A 22,051-nucleotide genomic window follows, 5' to 3' on the forward strand; every position below is an offset into this window, starting at 1 on the left:
TCAAAAATCCACTGACAATAGACAATAAAGTCTGTAATATGATGGGCTGGACGGTGTTATACTTTATATGAAAATGAGTTTATAAATTCACTAATGGCCTAGGCAGTCTGTATTATATAATATAAAGGGCTATGTGTTTTTTTCCCCCTAGAATACTCTAAGTAGCCTAAAAAATGATAAATTCACTAAAAATAGCAAAATTATGATGGATGGTGTACTATTGTAAATATATATATTGTAATATTATGCATCAATATATGTTTATTAAGCTTTGAAGTGAGTTAAGAAGCAATGCATCTCGTGTTATACTTGTGGATTTTATGAAAATATCAGATATTGTAAATTATGAGCTAAAAGACAGTGGGATGTTGAATGTCTGACTTTTGTATGATATATATCTGTAATTAAAAGCTTGTACTTTTCCTGTTTTGTCACACTTGCGATAAAAGCATCTGCTAAATGATTAAATGTAACTGTACAAAGGAAAAATAAAATTAATATTTAATGTTTTTATTTAATAAATCCTGGACTGCTAGTTTTTCATAAGTAATATCATATCCAGAGAGTTCAATTTAGTGATCAGAGGGCCTCATTTTCTATCATCACATGCTTGTGGAGAAATATGAAAATAAATGACATGGGCTTTGGTGATAAACCTCAATTTACTTCATCACGTTTCAGAAAAATCTTTTCAAAAGCATCATAAATCATCCAGTGTTCTACAGGTATATCTGGTAATGAGGTTGTCTAATGTGTTGTGACATCCATTAACACACACACAAGCGCGCACACACACACACACACACACACACACACACACACACACACACACACACACACACACACACACAACCAAATCATCAGGCAGACAAACAAACCCAAATATCACAGTAAGGGAGTGGCATCAATAATCTCGCTGTTTCCCAAACAAAACTCAGGCCGTCTCCCTCTGCGGTTGCCATGGAGACAGTGTCTTCACATGCCTTTGAACTGCTGCATAATGGACAGGAGCTGCTCACTGCGTTTTTGGATATTGCACTGCTCCTCTTTGAGTCTCTCCTGCTCCTGGAGCACCTCCTCCTGGAACATTCAGACCGAATCGATAAATAAGAACCGGCAGGTGACGTGGCATGGTGAAATGTTAAACAGCCGTCACTCCATGCATAAAATGAGATATTTAAATGCGAGTTCAGTGTGAACTGCACCTGCAGTGACACTTTTTATTCATTTCCAGAGTGAGAAAGTCACTGTCTGTGTAGGTACAGCTGACTGAAAGAGGGCTTTTAAAGGAATAGTTCATGCAAAATAAAACAGCTAAAATATTATGGGCAGAGTGTAATTCTGAAATATTATGTGTCAGGAATTGTTTGTTAAGATGTAAAGTGAGTTAACTCAGTTAAGTGAGTTTTTATTTTTATTAAATTGTAGATACACATTACACTATGGACACTTGTTTCCACCACTAAATAAAAAATAAAGGTAATTGCGACTTTTTATATATAGATATAAACTCGCAATTGTGTCTAATAATCAAAACTTTTTAAATCTTGCAATTCTGACTTTATAACTCGTAATTCTGACTTTCTTAATCCTGACTTTATAACTCGTAATCCTGACTTTATTACTCGTAATTCTGACTTTATAACTCGCAATTCTGACTTTATAACTCGTAATCCTGACTTTATAACTCGCAGTTCTGACTTTATAACTCGTACTCCTGACTTTATAACTCGCAATTCTGACTTTATATCATGCAATTCTGACTTTATAACCTGCAGTTCTGACTTTCGTAATCCTGACTTTATAACTCGCAATTCTGACTTTATAACTCGTAATCCTGACTTTATATCTCGCAATTCTGACTTTATATCACGCAATTCTGACTTTATAACTCGTAATCCTGACTTTATAACCTGCAGTTCTGACTTTCGTAATCCTGACTTTATAACTCGCAATTCTGACTTTATATCTCGCAATTCTGACTTTATAACTCGTAATTCTGACTTTATATCACGCAATCCTGACTTTATAACTCGCAGTTCTGACTTTATAACTCGCAATTCTGACTTTATAACTCGCAATTCTGACTTTATAACTCGTAATCCTTACTTTATAACTCGCAGTTCTGACTTTATAACTCGTAATCCTGACTTTATAACTCGCAATTCTGACTTTATATCATGCAATTCTGACTTTATAACCTGCAGTTCTGACTTTCGTAATCCTGACTTTATAACTCGCAATTCTGACTTTGTAACTCGTAATCCTGACTTTATATCTCGCAATTCTGACTTTATATCACGCAATTCTGACTTTATAACTCGTAATCCTGACTTTATAACCTGCAGTTCTGAATTTCGTAATCCTGACTTTATAACTCGCAATTCTGACTTTATATCTCGCAATTCTGACTTTATAACTCACAATCCTGACTTTATATCTCGCAATTATGACTTTATATCACGCAATTCTGACTTTATAACTCGTAATCCTGACTTTATAACTCGCAATTCTGACTTTATATCATGCAATTCTGACTTTATAACCTGGAGTTCTGACTTTATAACTCTTAATCCTGACTTTATAACTCGCAATCCTGACTTTATAACTCGCAATTCTGACTTTATATCTCGCAATTCTGACTTTATATCACGCAATCCTGACTTTATAACTCGCAATTCTGACTTTATAACTCGTAATCCTGACTTTATAACTCGCTATTCTGACTTTATATCACGCAATCCTGACTATATATATCACGCAATCCTGACTTTATAACTCGCAATTCTGACTTTATAACTCATAATCCTGACTTTATAACTTGCAATTCTGACTTTATAACCTGCAATTCTGACTTTATAACCTGCAGTTCTGACTTTCGTAATCCTGACTTTATAACTCGCAATTCTGACTTTATATCTCGCAATTCTGACTTTATATCACGCAATTCTGACTTTATAACTTGTAATCCTGACTTTATAACCTGCAGTTCTGACTTTCGTAATCCTGACTTTATATCTCGCAATTCTGACTTTATATCACGCAATTCTGACTTTATAACTCGTAATCCTGACTTTATAACTCGCAATTCTGACTTTATATCATGCAACTCTGACTTTATAACCTGCAGTTCTGAATTTCGCAATCCTGACTTTATAACTCGCAATTCTGACTTTATATCATGCAATTCTAACTTTATAACCTGCAGTTCTGAATTTCGCAATCCTGACTTTATAACTCGTAATTCTGACTTTATATCTCGCAATTCTGACTTTATATCATGCAATCCAGACTTTATAACTCGCAATTCTGACTTTATATCTCGCAATTCTGACTATATATCACGCAATCCTGACTTTATATCACGCAATCCTGACTTTATAACTCGTAATCCTGACTTTATAACTTGCAATTCTGACTTTATATCACGCAATCCTGACTATATATATCACGCAATCCTGACTTTATATCTTGCAATTCTGACTTTATATCTCGCAATTCTGACTTTATAACTCGCAATTCTGACTTTATATCTCGCAATTCTGACTTTATAACTCGTAATTCTGACTTTATATCACGCAATCCTGACTTTATAACTCGCAGTTCTGACTTTATAACTCGCAATTCTGACTTTATAACTCGCAATTCTGACTTTATAACTCGTAATCCTTACTTTATAACTCGCAGTTCTGACTTTATAACTCGTAATCCTGACTTTATAACTCGCAATTCTGACTTTATATCATGCAATTCTGACTTTATAACCTGCAGTTCTGACTTTCGTAATCCTGACTTTATATCTTGCAATTCTGACTTTATATCTCGCAATTCTGACTTTATAACTCGCAATTCTGACTTTATATCTTGCAATTCTGACTTTATATCTCGCAATTCTGACTTTATAACTCGCAGTTCTGACTTTATAACTCGTAATCCTAACTTTATTTCATGCAATTCTGACCTTATAACCTGCAGTTCTGACTTTCGTAATCCTGACTTTATAACTCGCAATTCTGACTTTATATCTCACAATTTTGACTTTATATCTTGCAATTCTGACTTTATATCACGCAATTCTGACTTTATAACTCACAGTTCTGACTTTATAACTCGTAATCCTGACTTTATATCATGCAACTCTGACCTTATAACCTGCAGTTCTGACTTTTGTAATCCTGACTTTATAACTCGCAATTCTGACTTTATAACTCGTAATCCTGACTTTATAACTCGCAGTTCTGACTTTATAACTCATAATCTTGACTTTATAACTCGTAATCCTGACTTTATAACTCGCAATTCTGACTTTATATCATGTAATTCTGACTTTATAACCTGCATTTCTGACTTTCGTAATCCTGACTTTATAACTCGCAATTCTGACTTTATATCATGCAATTCTGACTTTATAACCTGCAGTTCTGACTTTCGTAATCCTGACTTTATAACTCGCAATTCTGACTTTATATCTCGCAATTCTAACTTTATAACTCGTAATCCTGACTTTATAACTCACAATTCTGACTTTATATCATGTAATTCTGACTTTATAACCTGCAGTTCTGACTTTCGTAATCCTGACTTTATAACTCACAATTCTGACTTTATATCATGCAATTCTGACTTTATAACTCGTAATCCTGACTTTATAACTAGCAATTCTGACTTTATATCATGCAATTCTGACTTTATAACCCACAGTTCTGACTTTCGTAATCCTGACTTTATATGTTTTTGTCTCTGTCTGACAGCGGTTTGTATAAAGTACATGTTTGTGGTTATTTTAAAGTCACACACCCTCAGTTTACACAGCTCCTTCCTCTCCTTGTCGTTCTCATCTGCCCGCGCACGCAGCCAAGCCTCGTTCTGAGCTTTGTGTCTTTCTAGCATATCCTGAAGTTCCTGTCCAAACACAAACGCAAACTTCCTTTAGGCATTGTTTGGAACAGGAACAGACAAACCTAAGAAGATTAATCTAATGACGTAATTTTAATCAGCAGTACCTGTCTCTGTCTCAGGAGATGCTCATTTTGAGCGTCTCTCTCATTCTGTAGCACCTCTGTGTCTCGTGCAAGCGCTTCTTTTTCTCTGATTCAGATTCATTTTTGCATTGTTAGTGATTTAGACAATTAAATTGAAATGAACAATATGGCATAATCTCTACCTGTCCAGCTTTTGGAATTCCTCATCTAACATGGCAAAAGCTTTGTGGATCATGTTCATGGCTTCATCACGAACTGTACTGAAATTTCTATGACCGCTCACCTGGATGAAAGTGACATGAGTTTATTGACTTTGTTACAAAATCATATATTTGCTTATATATAAAGAAATGATGTGAGCCACAGCATGTAAAGCATACACTTTACCTTACTTATTCATCTATATATATTATATAACTACCATTTAAAGGGGCCATGACATGTTTTTTTAAAAAAATATTTTAATATGTTCCTTGAGGTATTATGTTTTCCACACACACACAAACACACACACACACACACACACACACACACGCGCACACACACGCACACACAAAAGTGGGCGGGGCCTATATACGGCCTACTTATACTATGCCCTGAAAGTATGTACTGGTTTTGTGAAGAAAAAGTACTTTTGAGTGTGTAGCAGGATCGTAGCATGTTTAACGGACGTTCTGTCGCTTAGTTATGCAACCTGTCAACGTTTAAACTGCCCTGTCAATCATCTTGTCACAGTTAAAATCCTCCTACATTCAATTAAATTTCCAACCGTTTTGGAGAGGAATGCTGTCGTACGCTGATCTGCCAGTTGTGGATCTTTCACGCAGAGATTTTCAATTTGCATAATGATGAATTTAAAAGTTAATGACCAAACGTATCTTTTCAAAAGTTCACAATGTTGCTGAAGATGAAATATAATGTGGATAACATTGAATAAATATCTTTTTGTCAGGTTAGATACTGATTATTAATCACTCAAACCCCTTAAACCAAACCTCTCTACTTAACCGTCGATCTCGCATATCCGCCATGTTTGAAGTTTTTTAACATTTTTTATTCATGTTTGTAGTTCTAATCGAATCCTCATCCAACGCACAATGGGTTGTGGGCAATATTAGCACGGATCTGCCCTTTGGATTCTTACCAGATCTGGGTATCTTTGGAATATTTATTTCAACATACTACGATTTTGGACACATTAATTATAATTTCGAATACTATTTAGGATGGATAGTATGCGAATTGGGATGCAGCATTGCTCTCCATATGTAAATGTGTTTGCCTGTGTGACATCACAGATCCCACAATATCAAAACGTCCATTTTTGGAGCTTGATTAAATAAATCAATGAATAAATAAATGACATTTTAAGATATGAATCTTGTTGGATGTTTTAATGGTACAAAGATCTCTTGTAGAAGAAGATCAAATGTCATGACCCCTTTAAAAGTTTGGGCCTTTGACAGAAGTCTCTTCTGCTTTCCAAAGCTGCATTTATTTGATCAAAAATACAGTAAAAACAGTACAATCTTATAACACTTTTAATATAACCGTTTTCTATTGTAATATATATATATATATATATATATATATTAATGTAATTTATTCCTGTGATCAAAGCTGAATTTTCAGCATCATTACAACATCAGTCTTCAGTGTCACATGATCCTTCAGAAATCAATCTAATATGCTGATTTGCTGCTCAATAAACATTTCTGATTATTATCAATGTTGAAAACACAGTTGTGCTGCTTCATATTTTTGTGGAAACTGTGATAAATAGAAATGTTTTTAACATTATAAATGACTTTTGATCAATTTAATGCATGCTTGTGAATAAAAGTATAATTATTTAAACTGTGAACAACCCCAGATGCAAAGCTTTAAACATCCACTGTTATAATGAAGTGCCTGGGATGTTTGTAATGGAGATGTGTGATGTAAATCACCTGGATATTTTCACTCCTGTAGCTCTTCACGGTCACTGGAGACTGACTCAGCTCGTACTTCACGTTGGGAATCTTTGTCGGAGCGAAGCTGATCAAGTGGAAATGATTTGAATAACAGAACGTTACTTTCATATGAAACTGGTAATGAAACTGGTGTTTTAGTCACAGAAACACACCCACCTATTACTGACACCCTGCAGTCCAAACTCAGACAAAATCTCCTTCATCACTATATAACAGTGTGCAGGAAGTAATGGATGAAGCTCAAATGAAAGTAAAACTGATAAATCGTATTTATGAGTCAAGACAGTAACATTATGTACCTGGCTGTCTCTCTGAGGGGTTTATTAATTTCATTATTTTCAAGTCATTAAATTCTTGCTCTTCATTTTTGCCTCCAAACACATACAGCTGCAACCAAGAAAAAAGATGCAAAGTTAGATCTAAAATGCTGAAAACACATTTTACATTTGTTTAACACGGACAGGTGCTGTTATTTTTAACTAAAACTACACTGTAAACAAAAGATTGTAATTTTAACTGTAAAAGAATGTGAAAAAATGAGAGTAACAGTAAGTTCCTGTACTATATACAGAGAAAAATTGTAAAAGAGCTAACCTTACATTTCATGTAGGCCTAATTATACAGTAAAGTACTGTTAAATGTAACATTTTTGGAAGTAAGAAGAACAAATCATCTAATAATTTACAGTTAAAACCTGTAAACAGACATTCCCAGAATTCCATGTGTGATAAAAATTATGCTTCTTCTAAGTTTTTTTTTGTACATGTTTGTACATTAGAGTTTTATGTTACATCTTGTTGTTTAATTAATGTTTATTGCATTACTTTAGTGTCATTTAAATTACAGTTTTTAATTGTAAAATTTAAAATGTACAGGTTTGACTGTAAATATGTTAAGATTTTTACTATATTTTCTACAGAATTATTCAGGCAACCACAGCAGCCAGTTTTAAAAAAAAAATTTTTAAATTATGTATTAAAAATTATTTTCGGCAATTAAAATAAAGCTGAAATAATGTAAAATAAACTATAAATATTAGATGGAAAAACATAAGCTTAAAAAACTAGACAATTAGATATGTGGCCTTTGCAATTAACTAAAGTAAAACAACTTTAAGATGAAATACTAAAATGAATAAAAATGAAATAAATAAAATAAAATAAATAAAAATAAAAATAAATTGAAACATATATTAAACTAATATATTAACTAATAAAATGACTAAAAATTATGTAACACTTTACAATAAGGTTTCATTTGTTAATATTAGATAACTACATTAGTTAATATGAACTAAGAATGAAAAATACTTCAACAGCATTTATTAATTATTTAGTTATTATCATTGTTAGTTAATGCATTAACTAATGTTAACAAATGATTATGAAGTGTAAATTACTAAAAACAACTACAATTAAAATGAAAACTGAAAAATTAAAAACAAAAGCTATTTCAAAATATCACAAAATACTATAATAGTATATTAATATACTAAAATAATAACACTGAAATGTACACTCAAGTCCAACATTTGGACATGTCTACTTATTCTTCATTATAACTATTTTTCACAATGTTGTAATAATAATAAAATTAGGGCTGCACAACGATTAATTGTGCTTAATCGTTTGCAAAATAAAAGTCTATGTTACGTAATATATGTGTGTGTTCTGTGTATAAAATATATGTATATATAAATACATGCACATACATGTATATATTTAAGAAAAAAATATATTTATATATAAAATATTTATATTTGTATGTAATATAAAATATATATAAATATATATATTTATTTATACATGTATATATTTCTTAAATTTAAACACGTATGTGCATGTATTTATATATACATAATTATTATACACAGAACACACACATATTTTAAGTAAACACAGAGTTTTATTTTGCAAACGATTAATCGTGATTAATCGTTGTGCAGCCCTAAATAAAATGATGAAAATTCTGAAATAAAACAAATGGAAGTCTGGGAATGATGTCGTGAAACTGTCTTATATTTGAGCTTTTACTTTGTCTACAGTTCAGCTCTGCTCATTCTGGGCATTCATCAACCAACTTCATTAGGTGCATCATGGGATGCTTTTTGAAGAAGGAAAATTTCATGATGCTTCTCCTTCAAATCATTCATTTTTAAAAAATGAAATGAAAAGCAGAAGCAGAAGTCTTTAGATCAATCATTTTTGTGATCCTGAGAAACAGTCAAGTGTGTCCAGACGTTTGAATGGTAGTGCATTAACACACACACACACACACACGTACATGACTGTGGACGATGAAAGCCGTGTGTCCATGACGTCTGGCGGGAGGGATGCCGACATACAGCGGTACCTTCCATTTCATCTTTGCTGGTGAAACCGGAAGAGTGTTAGTGTCTGTTCATTCACTGGAAACTACTATGAGGAAAAAAAGTTTCAGTCTCAGTAAAAGTTTTTCCTTACCGATGCTTAATTTGTGAATTTCACTGGTGGATGATATCGCTCCGTCTGGATTAGTGACTGTTCCCCCAAATAAGTAAATATCCTGAATCAAAATAACAATAGTGTACTATTTGAAAAGTGGGATATGAATCGTGACAAAATAAAGCTTGAATTTTGTTCTAAATATTTAAAGGATTAGTTCACTTCAGAATTAAAATTTCCTGCTAATTTACCTGCCTGCATGTCATCCAAGATGTTTATGTCTTTCTTTTTCAGTCGGTTTTTGAGGAAAACATTGCAGAATTTTTCTCCATATAGTGGACTTTACTGGGGTTCAACGGGTTAAAGGTCCAAATGTCAGTTTCAGTGCAGCTTCAAAGAGCTCTACATGATCCCAGATGAGGAATAAGAGTCTTACCTAGAGAAACCATCAGTCATTTTCTAAAAAAAATAAAAATTATATACATTTTAACCACAAATGCTCGTCTTGCACTGCTCTGTGATGTGCCACGCATTACGTGATCATATTGGAAAGGTCACGCATGATGTAGGCGGAAGTACAGAGCAAGTGTCCAAAAAGCGAACGTGCAAAGACTAAGTCAAACAACCTTTACAAAAAAAGGGAAAACCACGATGATGGATGATTTTGAAGTTGGAGGAGAAAATGAGATGGCGTGACCTTTACAACGTGATTACGTAATGCGTGGAACATCACAGAGCAGTGCAAGATGAGCATTTGTGGTTAAAAAGTATAGAAATGTTTATTTTTTTAAAGAAAATTAGTGATGGTTTCTCTAGATTAGACTCTTATTCCTCGTCTGGGATCATGTACACTGTAAAAAATGACCGTGATTTTAGCAGTAAAAGACTGTAAAAATGCTGCGGTGAAAAAACGTCAATTGGTTTACAGAAAGTTTCCGTACTATATGCGGTGAATAACTGTAATAGATCTAACGGTACATTTAATGAAATTTTATGGTAAAATACCATTAAATTCACAGTTTTTGGAAGTGAAAAATAACAATTCATTGTAAAATTTACAGTGAAAAACCGTAAATTGACATTCCCACAATTCCCTGCATGACACTTCACATTTGATATATTTTCGTTGAAATAACTCTGTTTCTTCTTAGTTTTTCTCATTTTTTTCTAATCAGTTATGTACATTAGGGTTTTATGTTACATCTAATGTTGTTAAATTAATGTTTATTGCATTTTTAAAATTTCCTGCATGTTACCATGATGGTGTTTAGTGTGTGTGTGAATGACACTGTGTGCACCTTCTATATGTTAGTGTTGTGCTTCTCAGCTTGTGGAAAAGCTGCTTGTGATGAACTTTGATTCATCATGTGACTCTCATCACCACTGTGTTTGGTGACTGTCAGTGTATTATAAAGGTACAAAACAGATATTAGTACTTCATTAGGTTGGTAAATTAACATTATATCAGTTAATGAAATACGTTATTTTACCGTAAATTTAACAGATTTTTTTTTACGTTGCTACTGTATTTTTTACGGTAAAGTTCTGGCAACCACAGCTGCCGTTTTTTTACCGTAAATTTTACAGGGATTTTTTTTATAGTGTAGAGCTCTTTGAAGCTGCACTGAAACTGACATTAGGACCTTCAACCCGTTGAACCCCAGTGAAGTCCACTATATGGAGAAAAATCCTGAAATGTTTTCCTCAAAAATTTCTTTTCGACTGAAGAAAGACAGATATGAACATCTTGGATGGTGAGTAATTTATCAGGAAATTTTCATTCTGAAGTGAACTAATCCTTCAAGCATTAAAAAGAAGCATTTCTGTGCTTTTTTTCCTTCTCATTCACATTTAATTCTGAAAATGTACACCACTGATCAAAAGTTTGCAGTAAGATGTAATGTTTTTGAAAGAAGTCTCTTCTGCTCATCAAGGTTGCATTTATTTGATAAAAAATACAGTAAAAACTATAAAATTGTGAAATATTATTACAATATAAAATAGCTGTTTTCTATTGTAATATAGTGTAAAATGCAATTTATTTTTGTGATCAAAGCTGAATTTTCAGCATCATTACTCCAGTCTTCAGTGTCACATGATCCTTCAGAGATCATTCTAATCTTTTGTACATTATAAATGCCTTTACTGTCGCTTTGGATCAATTTAATGTGTCCTTACTAAATAAAAGTATTCATTTCTTTTTTCTTCAAACTTGCGAACAATACTGTATAAATCTAGTGAAATGACTGCTTTACCTTGTCATGATGTGGTGTAAAGGTTTGACCGGCACAAACAACAGGAGACTCTCCTTTTACCTTAAACTGTTCCCACACCAGAGTCTCTATGAGAAAACACACAGTTCATTACAGTCAGACGAATTAGTCGTACAATTAAAACTGCGATCTTTTGGTGCCCTTTACTATTGTTGTACCTGTATTCAATGCATACATGTCTTTGAGTTGAGACCCATCCTCTGAACATCCACCAAACAAGAATATCTGCTCACCGACCACAGCAAACGAGTGATTATATCTACAGAACAAAAGAGGAAGAACGCGGTCAGATGGAGAGACAGCAGATGCTGGCCTTGAGTCTCTGAAAGAGGAAAACCACTAAATAAATTCACTGGTTTCAAACAGATGGCCCATGATTACAGCTACATTTTCAACAACCATTCAGTCAGCGTATACGCTACAATATATACTCCTTTATATATTTTTTATTAGTTTAAATTTAAACCTCCTACTTCATCCAGATCACTATTTACCTTTCTGAAGGCAGAGCTCCTGTAGTTTTAATAGGCATCCAAATCAGAGACACTGAAAAAAGTAAAGTAAGTTACTATTAACAGAACACTCCATCCAAATATTAAAAAGATTATAAGTGAATCAAATGTTTTGCACAAATATTTTTTTTCATGCTGCTTTTAAAGTGTTTTAGGGGTTTGGAACAACATGAGAGTGAGTAAATAATGACAATTTTCATTTTTTGCATTTAAAAAGACTGTAAAACCAAACAAATGTGCTAATGTGTTGACTTTACTTAATGTGTAACTATTTGTAGAGTTGTGTCCAGTTGCATAAACTACTAGTCTTACAAGTTAGTCTTCTAATTTTTTCTCTTAAAACTTTTTTAACCGTTGTGCGACCTTATGGACATTTTAATCTTCTTCAGTTTTTTTTTTTTTTTTAATAATTTTGCCTCTGTTAATGCCAACTACATACATTTTGGCACATGTATGTATTTTTATTGGAATTTTACTATTTCACCCTCATCTTTTTTTACACTAGGTACACAAAATAGTTCCTCTCAGGACCTTTTGGACAAAAATGTCTCCAGTGAAACCCATTAAAAGCACAATTTGTAATCCCATTGCCATTTAACTATTAATGATGCAATCTTTGTTAATAAGCTTTCATTCTGTTTGCAAGGTTTCAAAATCTAAATTTTTACTATTTTTATAGTGCCATTTTCTGTGCTTTATTCTTGTTTTCTGCTTCTGCATAAAGCCGACTGGATAAATTATGCAGCTATAATTGTGTGGGTGTGTTGGTATGGATGTCAGAGTGTGGTTTGTATGTGTTTATTAAAACATTTGTGTGTGTGTATGTGTATGCTAGTAATATTTGAAAGCGAGAAAACTCAGTGGAGCTTTTCTGGCATCTAATGGGGAAATTTTGGTACTGCGCTCAAGCAAAGTCTTACTGAAAGCTCATTTTTTGAGATATCAACCTCAAATTTGGAACTCAACTTGTTTAGATTTATGGCTTTGATTTTCTAGCAGTTTTAGAGTTCAGCATGTTTCATAAAATATATATTTTATGTAAAATATTGTTCATAAATCCTTTTCATAAACTTAACCCTTTATAACTTTTTTTGGTTTAACATAGTGACTGTATGTATGCAACTGGTCAAATGTAGGTTAAGTTATTTTTATTATTTCAGCACAAATTCTCAAAAAAGTTACTAATGTGATAAATCTAAAAAAAACAAAAAAACTAATTTTATCTTAGCCAGAGATCCCCAACCTTTAACAACTTAACATTACCAACCACAAAACAATTTGAAATAATCTTTATGATTTAAAATGATAAGAATGTGTGATATGATTTTAAGAATATGTAAAAACATTAATTAAAAAATATATATTTCTAATTTTATGAAACATCAGTCAATCAAACATTTTTTTATTTTAGAACTTCAACAATTAGAACTAAAACATGACATCATGTGAACATTCTCATAATAAACAGAATTATAATAAATTAATGGCTGTGCATGAGACATTATTAGGTCATTCAGTGTTTCAATTTGAACAATAAAGACCTACAAAAGATCACTATATGTTATCAAAATGTGTATACGAATATTAAAAACCCTTTTTAATCTCTTACAATTCTGACATTTACTAACGATAACTTGTATATGTTTTTGTTGTGTCTTTTTTCTCAACCCACTCTCATAAAAAACGTGAAATCTTATATTGCTGAACACATTTAATAACGTGACGGACAGGGATCGGTGAAGTCCTCACACTACTGACCTGTGTTGAACATCATGAGGTCATCAGTAGGGACTCCATCCAGAATCCCTCCGTACACATAGATATTCTCTCCCAGTGCTGCTGCGCTGTGTCTCAGTGTCCGCAGCGACATGCCTGCAGTGAGCAGCTTCTCCCACGTCAACGTCACTGAGAACGACAAGATAAAAGCATCTTAACATGACGTCAACAACTGAAGATATTCATTTCTATGTAAAATTGTCATATGCACTGACACATACAGTAGTATGCACAATAAAAGCTCTAGTGTCTTACCGATGTCAAAGCAATAGACGCCTGGGAGACACTCCTTAGCGTCAGGATGTGAGGAGCCTCCAAACAAATAGAGTTTTCCTTTAACAACACTATGGGAAAATGGGAAAGCGTGTTTTGATGATGTCACTTCTGATTTATATAAACACATTTTGATGATATATATATATATATATATATATATATATATATATATATATATATATATATATATATAGTACAGTACAGTCCAAAAGTTTGGAACCAGTAAGATTTTTAATGTTTTTAAAAGAAGTTTCGTCTGCTCACCAAGGCTACATTTATTTAATTAAAAATACAGTAAAAACAGTAATATTGTGAAATATTATTACAATTGTTTTCTATTTGAATATATTTCACAAAGTAATTTATTCCTGTGATGGCAAAGCTGTATTTTCAGCATCATTAATCCAGTCTTCAGTGTCACATGATCCTTCAGAAATCATTCTAATATGCTGATCTGCTGCTCAAGAAACATTTAATGTGTACAATATTTTTTTTCAGGATTCTTTGATGAATAGAAAGTTCAAAAGAACAGTGCTTATCTGAAATCTAATCTTTTGTAACATTATAAATGTCTTTACTGCCACTTTTGATTGATTTAATGCATCCTTGCTGAATAAAAGTGTTAATTTCTTTAATTTCTTTTAAAAAAAATAAAAATAAAAATTCTTACTGACCCCAAACTTTTGAACGGTAGTGTATAATGCTACAGAAGCTTTGTATTTCAGATAAATGCTGTTCTTTTGAACTTTCTATTCATCAAGGAATCCTGAAAAAAAAAAAAAGTACACAACTGTTTTCAACATTGAAAATAATCATAAATGTTTCTTGAGCAGCAGATCAGCATATTAGAATGATTTCTGAAGGATCATGTGACACTGAAGACTGGAGTAATGATGCTGAAAATTCAGCTTTGATCACAGGAATAAATTACTTTGTCAAATATATTTAAATAGTACAGTTATTTTAAATTGTAATAATATTTCACAATATTACTGTTTTTTACTGTATTTTTAATTAAATAAATGTAGCCTTGGTGAGCAGACGAAACTTCTTTTAAAAACATTAAAAATCTTAGTGGTTCCAAACTTATATATATGAATATATATATATATATATATATATATATATATATATATATATATATATATATATATATATATATATATATATATATATATATGTGTATATATATATATGTATATATATATATATATGTATATATATATATATATATAAATTCAGCTTTGATCACTGGAATAAATTATATATTTTAAATATATTCAGATAAAAAACAATTATTTTTAATTTAATTTGATTAAATAAATGTAGTTAGTCTTGCATTTGTTTCTTTTAAAAATATTGAATGAATGATTCAATGACTTACTCATAAATACTTAACTTGTTTCATGGCTGGATGTCTGAATCAGCATTTTTGAGTGAATCTCTTGCATGAATGATTCAATAACAAATATATATTTTTTAAAAGTCACTTATGGTGAAATATTTGATTTATCCTAAACAACGGTAGAACACTATATGTGTTTTGAAGGCCTCATGGCCTATATGACTGTGAAAAATAATTATTATAAAAGCCCAGATGGTTTTGAGAAAGTCTTATGGTCCACTAAGTAGTTTTTCTGTAAAGTCAGGGGATTTCCCTCAAACACACAGGTGGCTGTGAAAGAATAAAACCACTATTATGAGGAAATATAATGATGTCACCTGAAGGCTTCTTGCCTTTGGGAAGAAGCAGATTGACCTTGGAAAATGTTATATCTTGCCTCTGATAAAGGGTTGACCATCAATTGGCAGGCTTCCACAAATAGAGTGAAAGACGAGAGAAGAAAGACTTAATTGTGTGAAACAGGAGGGGAGAATCGTGCCAGAAAAGTAAGTTGCTTGCGAAACAACAGATAAGAAAAGGGTATAAGAATGAAGCCCTGGCCAGAGACAGATTCAGATGTTCAGCAGGCATCTCAGCTTTGTTGCTTTGTACAATAAAGTCTTATTTTGTACCATGGAACTGTAACCTGTGTGGACTGTGTGAATTTTTCTCAGGCACGAGGGGCAGTGTCATTGATTTATAACAGCTTACTCAAGCAGTGCTGTGGCACACTCCCTATCACTACTATATGGGAAAAGAAGCTGTCCCATTACAAAAAAAAACTGGGATTAGATCTGGGAAAATATTCCAGTGATGTCCAAAAATCTCACCCATCAACTAATACACTACAAACTCTTCCACAAGGCTTACGCTACTCCATATGTCCTGCACAAAATGAAGCGCTTGCCAACCCCTTTTTGCTTACTTTGTAATTCAAATACCGTGGGGACCTATATGCACATGTTTTATGAGTGTCAACAGATTGGCAAATTTTAGGATAAGGTTTTTCAAGTCTTGACAGAGCTGTGTGAAGTGGTTGTCTTTAAACATCCCAGTCTTTGTCTGTTGAATGATGATAGCGAGCTAAATCTGAATGTTAACCCGCGAAGGATCCTTCACACTGCCCTAACTGCGGCCAAAAAGATCATTTTGAACCCACATGAACCCACATCCCCAGCATTTAAACTGTGGCTTACAGAACTGAAAAATATAGCATTGTTAGAATGCACAACAGAGAGAAATAATAAAGCCAAACCAAAAACACTTAAGGCATGGGCAGAATTTATTAGGAAAATTTATTAGGAGATGACTTTTCTCCACAACACTCGCTTACTCGCTTCTGTAGACATCAGTGTTTATATCTGAAATATAAACATTTATCCTAGGACTTCTGTGATAATATGAATATTTGTAACACAGAAATAATGATACTGTGTGGTTAAAAAGACTGTTTGTGAAGCAGTTTCATACTTAAATATGATAACAGCTCTCTCTGGATCAGTGGCAGCAAGAAAGCAGATCTAAATGTTCGCCGTGATCGTACTTGTCAAAAATTAAAGGTGCCCTAGAATCAAAAATTGAATTTACCTTGGCATAGTTGAATAACAAGAGTTCAGTACATGGAAATGACATACAGTGAGTCTCAAACTCCATTGTTTCCTCCTTCTTATATAAATCTCATTTGTATAAAAGACCTCCGAAGAACAGGCGGATCTCAACATAACACTGACTGTTACGTAATAGTCGGGATCATTAATATGTACACCCCCAATATTTGCATATGCCAGCCCATGATCAAGGCATTAGACAAGGGCAGCCAGTATTAACATCTGGATCTGTGCACAGCTGAATCATCAGACTAGGAAAGCAAGCAAGGACAACAGTGAAAAATGGCAGATGAAGCGATAATAACTGACATGATTCATGATATCATGATATTTTTAGTGATATTTGTAAATTGTCTTTCTAAATGTTTCGTTAGCATGTTGCTAATGTACTGTTAAATGTAGTTAAAGTTACCATCGTTTCTTACTGTATTCAGAGACAAGAGCCGTCGCTATTTTCATTTTTAAACACTTGCAGTCTGTATAATGCAAAAACACAACTTCATTCTTTATAAATCTCTCCAACAGTGTGTAATGTTAGCTTTAGCCACGGAGCACTATCAGACTCATTCAGAATCAAATGTAAACATCCATATAAATACTATACTCACATGATCCGACGCATGCATGACGAACATCTTGTAAAGATCCATTTGAGGGTTATATTAGCTGTGTGAACTTTGTAAATGCACTGTATTATAGTCGAGAGCTTGTGGAGCAGGGAATGCGCGATTTAAAGGGGCCGCAGCCTGAATCTGTGCATAGTTAATGATGCCCCAAAATAGGCAGTTAAAAAAATTAATAAAAAAAAATCTATGGGGTATTTTGAGTTGAAACTTCACAGACACATTCAGGGGACACCTTAGACTTATATTACATCTTGTAAAAACTAGTTCTAGGGCACCTTTAATTGACACAGCTGAATCATTGTGATTTAGGAATAAGATCATGGGAGTTTGAATCCCGATTGTGATCTTTTAATGATTAATAATGCAGCTCTAGTAATAATATTTCACATATACTGTTTTACTCTATTTTTGATGCAATAAATACAGCCGTGGAGAGCAGAAGAGATTCTCTCAAAAACATAAACAATCGTATTGACCACAAACTTTTGAACGATAGTGTAGATATCATTACCATAGAGTGTGTCCTTCTCTTACTGTGGGAACATCACCTTTCTGGGGCATCAGCTCCCATGTTACTCGATTAGATGAAACTAAAACAGAAAAAAGGTTGAAAGAATGCTAAATCAATCATGCATTTATGAAAAAAAAAAGAAAAAAAAAATCACCAAAAGCAGGGTACCTGTAATCATGTAAAAGTCGTTCAGATATATTGGAGGATCATCCTAAGGACAGAAAAATAGTTCTTTATTGATGCACATGCATCATTATTTTTAATGAACACTGAAATAAGTGCAGTTTTCAGCAGTTTATTAGATTCACACACCTCTGTGATGGCGCTTGATGCTCCTCCAAACAAGAAAGCAATATTTCCTGCTACAGTCATCGCATGGCCATATCTGTAAATAAGTGTGAGCATTATACTTATATAGCAATCAACATTCAGTCTGTAAAGGCCTTACAAATGAAAGAGAAACATCTGTAAGAGGAACTTACTTACCTTGGGCTTGGTGGGATTCCTGCAATTTCCTTGTCAACCCAGTGTCCACTTGCTAAAGCCATGGTTAACTTAATTTCTTACACCTAATTTTTTTAATCAATGTCTTGTGAAAATCAATAGTATCATGTGGTAAATGTATTACTGTCCCATTGGGATACATTCACACACAGGCAAACTCTCTCTAGCTGGTAAGATGAGGATCCCTGTTGCCTAGTGACACAAATAAACAAACTTTACCAGCTCATCATGCTAACTGATCTGTTGCCACAGCCGCCCGAGAGACCCATTTAACTTAATTGAGGCAAACCATGAAAATAATTGTCTCAGTCTCAAGTATTAATATTAAATGTATTATTGTAACCTAAATAACCCGGTTGCTGGATAAAGCAAACTAAAGACCATACATTAAGGTCTTTCTCACACTTTAAAATAAAATATAAATCACTTTTAAATACTTTTAAATAATGTATTATTTATAAAATAATATTATAAAACTACACAATCTGTTATTAGATATTATAATATAAAATATTATTGTTTTTAATGTACAACGATAAAACGATAGATAGATAGATAGATAGATAGATAGATAGATAGATAGATAGAATGATGGATGGATGGATAGATGAATGAACGATAGATAGATAGATAGATAGATAGATAGATAGATAGATAGATAGATAGATAGATAGATAGACTGATGGATAGATAAATGGATAGATAAATGGATAGATGAAGGAACGATAGATAGATGATAAATGGATAGATAGATAGTAAATGTATAGATAAATGGATGATAAATGGCTGGATGGATGGATGGATGAATGAATGAACAATTGAACGATAGATAGATAGATAGATAGATAGATAGATAGATAGATAGATAGATAGATAGATAGATAGATAGATAGATAGATAGATAGATAGATAGATAGATAGATAGATGGATGGATCGATGATGGATGGATGGATGGATGGATGAATGAACAAATAATAGATAGATAAATAGATAGATAGATAGATAGATAGATAGATAGATAGATAGATAGATAGATAGATAGATAGATAGATAGATAGATAGATAGAATGATGATGGATGGATGGATAGATGAATGAACGATAGATAGATAGATAGATAGATAGATAGATAGATAGATAGATAAATGGATAGATAAATGGATGGATGGATAGATGAAGGAACGATAGATAGATGATAAATGGATAGATAGATAGTAAATGTATAGATAAATGGATGATAAATGGATGGATGGATGAATGAATGAACGATTGAACGATAGATAGATAGATGATAAATGGATGGATGAACGATAGATAGATAGATAGATAGATAAATAGAAAATGTATTGATAAATGGATAGATAAATGGATGGATGGACGGATGGATGGATAGATGGATGGATGGATGAACGAACGAACGAACGAACGAACGAACGAACGATAGATAGATAGTAAATGTATAGATAAATGGATGGATGGATGGATGGATGAATGAACGATAGATAGATAGATAAATAGATAGATGGATGATAAATGGATAGATAAATGGATGGATGGACGGATGGATGGATAGATGAAGGAACGATAGATAGATAGATAGATAGATAGATAGATAGATAGATAGATAGATAGATAGATAGATAGATAGATAGATAGATAGATAGATAGATGGTAAATGGATGGATGAACGATAGATAGATAGATAGATAGATAGATAGATAGATAGATAGATAGATAGATAGATGATAAATGGATAGATAAATGGATGGATGGGTAGATGAAGGAACGATAGATAGATAGATAGATAGATAGATAGATAGATAGATAGATAGATAGATTAATGAATGAATGAACGATAGATAGATAGATAGATAGATAGATAGATAGATAGATAGATAGATAGATAGATAGATAGATAGATAGATAGATAGATAGATGGATGGATGGATGGATGGATGGATGGATGGATGGATGGATGGATGGATGAATGAATGAATGAATGAACGATAGATAGATAGATAGATAGATAGATAGATAGATAGATAGATAGATAGATAGATGGATGGATGGATGGATGGAATGGATAGATGGATGGATAGACGGATGGATGGATGGATAGATAGATAGATAGATAGATAGATAGATGGATGGATGGATGGATGGATGGATGGATGGATGGATGGATGGATGGATGGATGGATGGATGGATGAATGAATGAATGAATGAATGAATGAATGAATGAACGATAGATAGATAGATAGATAGATAGATAGATAGATAGATAGATGGATGGATGGATGGATGGATGGATGGATGGATGGATGGATGGATGGATGGATGGATGGATGGATGGATGGATGGATGGATGGATGGATGGATAGATAGATAGATAGATAGATAGATAGATAGATAGATAGATAGATAGATAGATGGATGGATGGATGGATGGATGGATGGATGGATGGATGGATGGATGGATGGATGGATGGATGGATGGATGGATGGATGGATGGATAGATAGATAGATAGATAGATAGATAGATAGATAGATAGATAGATAGATAGATAGATAGATGGATGGATGGATGGATGGATGAATGAATGAATGAATGAATGAACGATAGATAGATAGATAGATAGATAGATAGATAGATAGATAGATAGATAGAATGATGGATGGATGGATGGATAGATGAATGAACGATAGATAGATAGATAGATAGATAGATAGATAGATAGATAGATAGATTGATGGATAGATAAATGGATAGATAAATGGATAGATAAATGGATAGATGAAGGAACGATAGATAGATGATAAATGGATAGATAGATAGTAAATGTATAGATAAATGGATGATAAATGGATGGATGGATGGATGGATGAATGAATGAACAATTGAACGATAGATAGATAGATAGATAGATAGATAGATAGATAGATAGATAGATAGATAGATAGATAGATGGTAAATGGATGAATGAAGGATAGATAGATAGATAGATAGATAGATAGATAGATAGATAGATAGATAGATAGATAGATAGATATTATAGTAATGTATTTATAGTAATCTGTAATGATAGTGAAGTGTCATCCTCCACTCTGAGCCTTGGTAACATCCTCTGAAAAGAGAAAACATCATCTGATAAGGTAATAAAGCGTGACGCACCTCTGTCACTTGGCCAGTGAGAAACTGGTC

The 22,051-nt window shown here is 32.9% G+C and overlaps 1 protein-coding gene across 1 annotated transcript; it reads right to left on the bottom strand.

Moving 5' to 3' along the window:
• Nucleotides 1-671: 671 nt before the first annotated feature.
• zmp:0000001301 (rab9 effector protein with kelch motifs) lies at nucleotides 672-18,992 on the bottom strand. Its single transcript, XM_067398974.1, has 18 exons — nucleotides 18,830-18,992; nucleotides 18,656-18,728; nucleotides 18,512-18,554; nucleotides 18,344-18,422; nucleotides 14,195-14,283; nucleotides 13,922-14,068; nucleotides 12,146-12,197; nucleotides 11,810-11,910; nucleotides 11,634-11,719; nucleotides 9,418-9,499; nucleotides 9,239-9,324; nucleotides 7,255-7,342; nucleotides 7,112-7,160; nucleotides 6,932-7,019; nucleotides 5,165-5,265; nucleotides 5,004-5,088; nucleotides 4,798-4,902; nucleotides 672-1,080 (listed from the first exon to the last, which is right to left on the bottom strand). The coding sequence occupies exons 1-18, from the start codon at nucleotides 18,889-18,891 to the stop codon at nucleotides 976-978; spliced, it is 1,521 nt and encodes a 506-aa protein (XP_067255075.1). The 5' UTR covers nucleotides 18,892-18,992; the 3' UTR covers nucleotides 672-975.
• Between the last annotated feature and the right edge of the window lie 3,059 nt (nucleotides 18,993-22,051).

Source organism: Chanodichthys erythropterus, chromosome 10, assembly GCF_024489055.1.
Source record: "Chanodichthys erythropterus isolate Z2021 chromosome 10, ASM2448905v1, whole genome shotgun sequence".
Lineage (NCBI taxonomy): Eukaryota > Metazoa > Chordata > Actinopteri > Cypriniformes > Xenocyprididae > Chanodichthys > Chanodichthys erythropterus.

Excerpts from the sequence above, each read along its gene's own strand:
- zmp:0000001301 (XM_067398974.1), bottom strand. The coding sequence starts at position 18,891 with ATGGCTTTAGCAAGTGGACACTGGGTTGACAAGGAAATTGCAGGAATC. Across the intron at positions 18,423-18,511 it reads CGACTTTTACATGATTACAG|TTTCATCTAATCGAGTAACA; the intron begins GTACCCTGCTTT and ends TTTCTGTTTTAG. Across the intron at positions 11,911-12,145 it reads GGAGCTCTGCCTTCAGAAAG|ATATAATCACTCGTTTGCTG; the intron begins GTAAATAGTGAT and ends TTTGTTCTGTAG.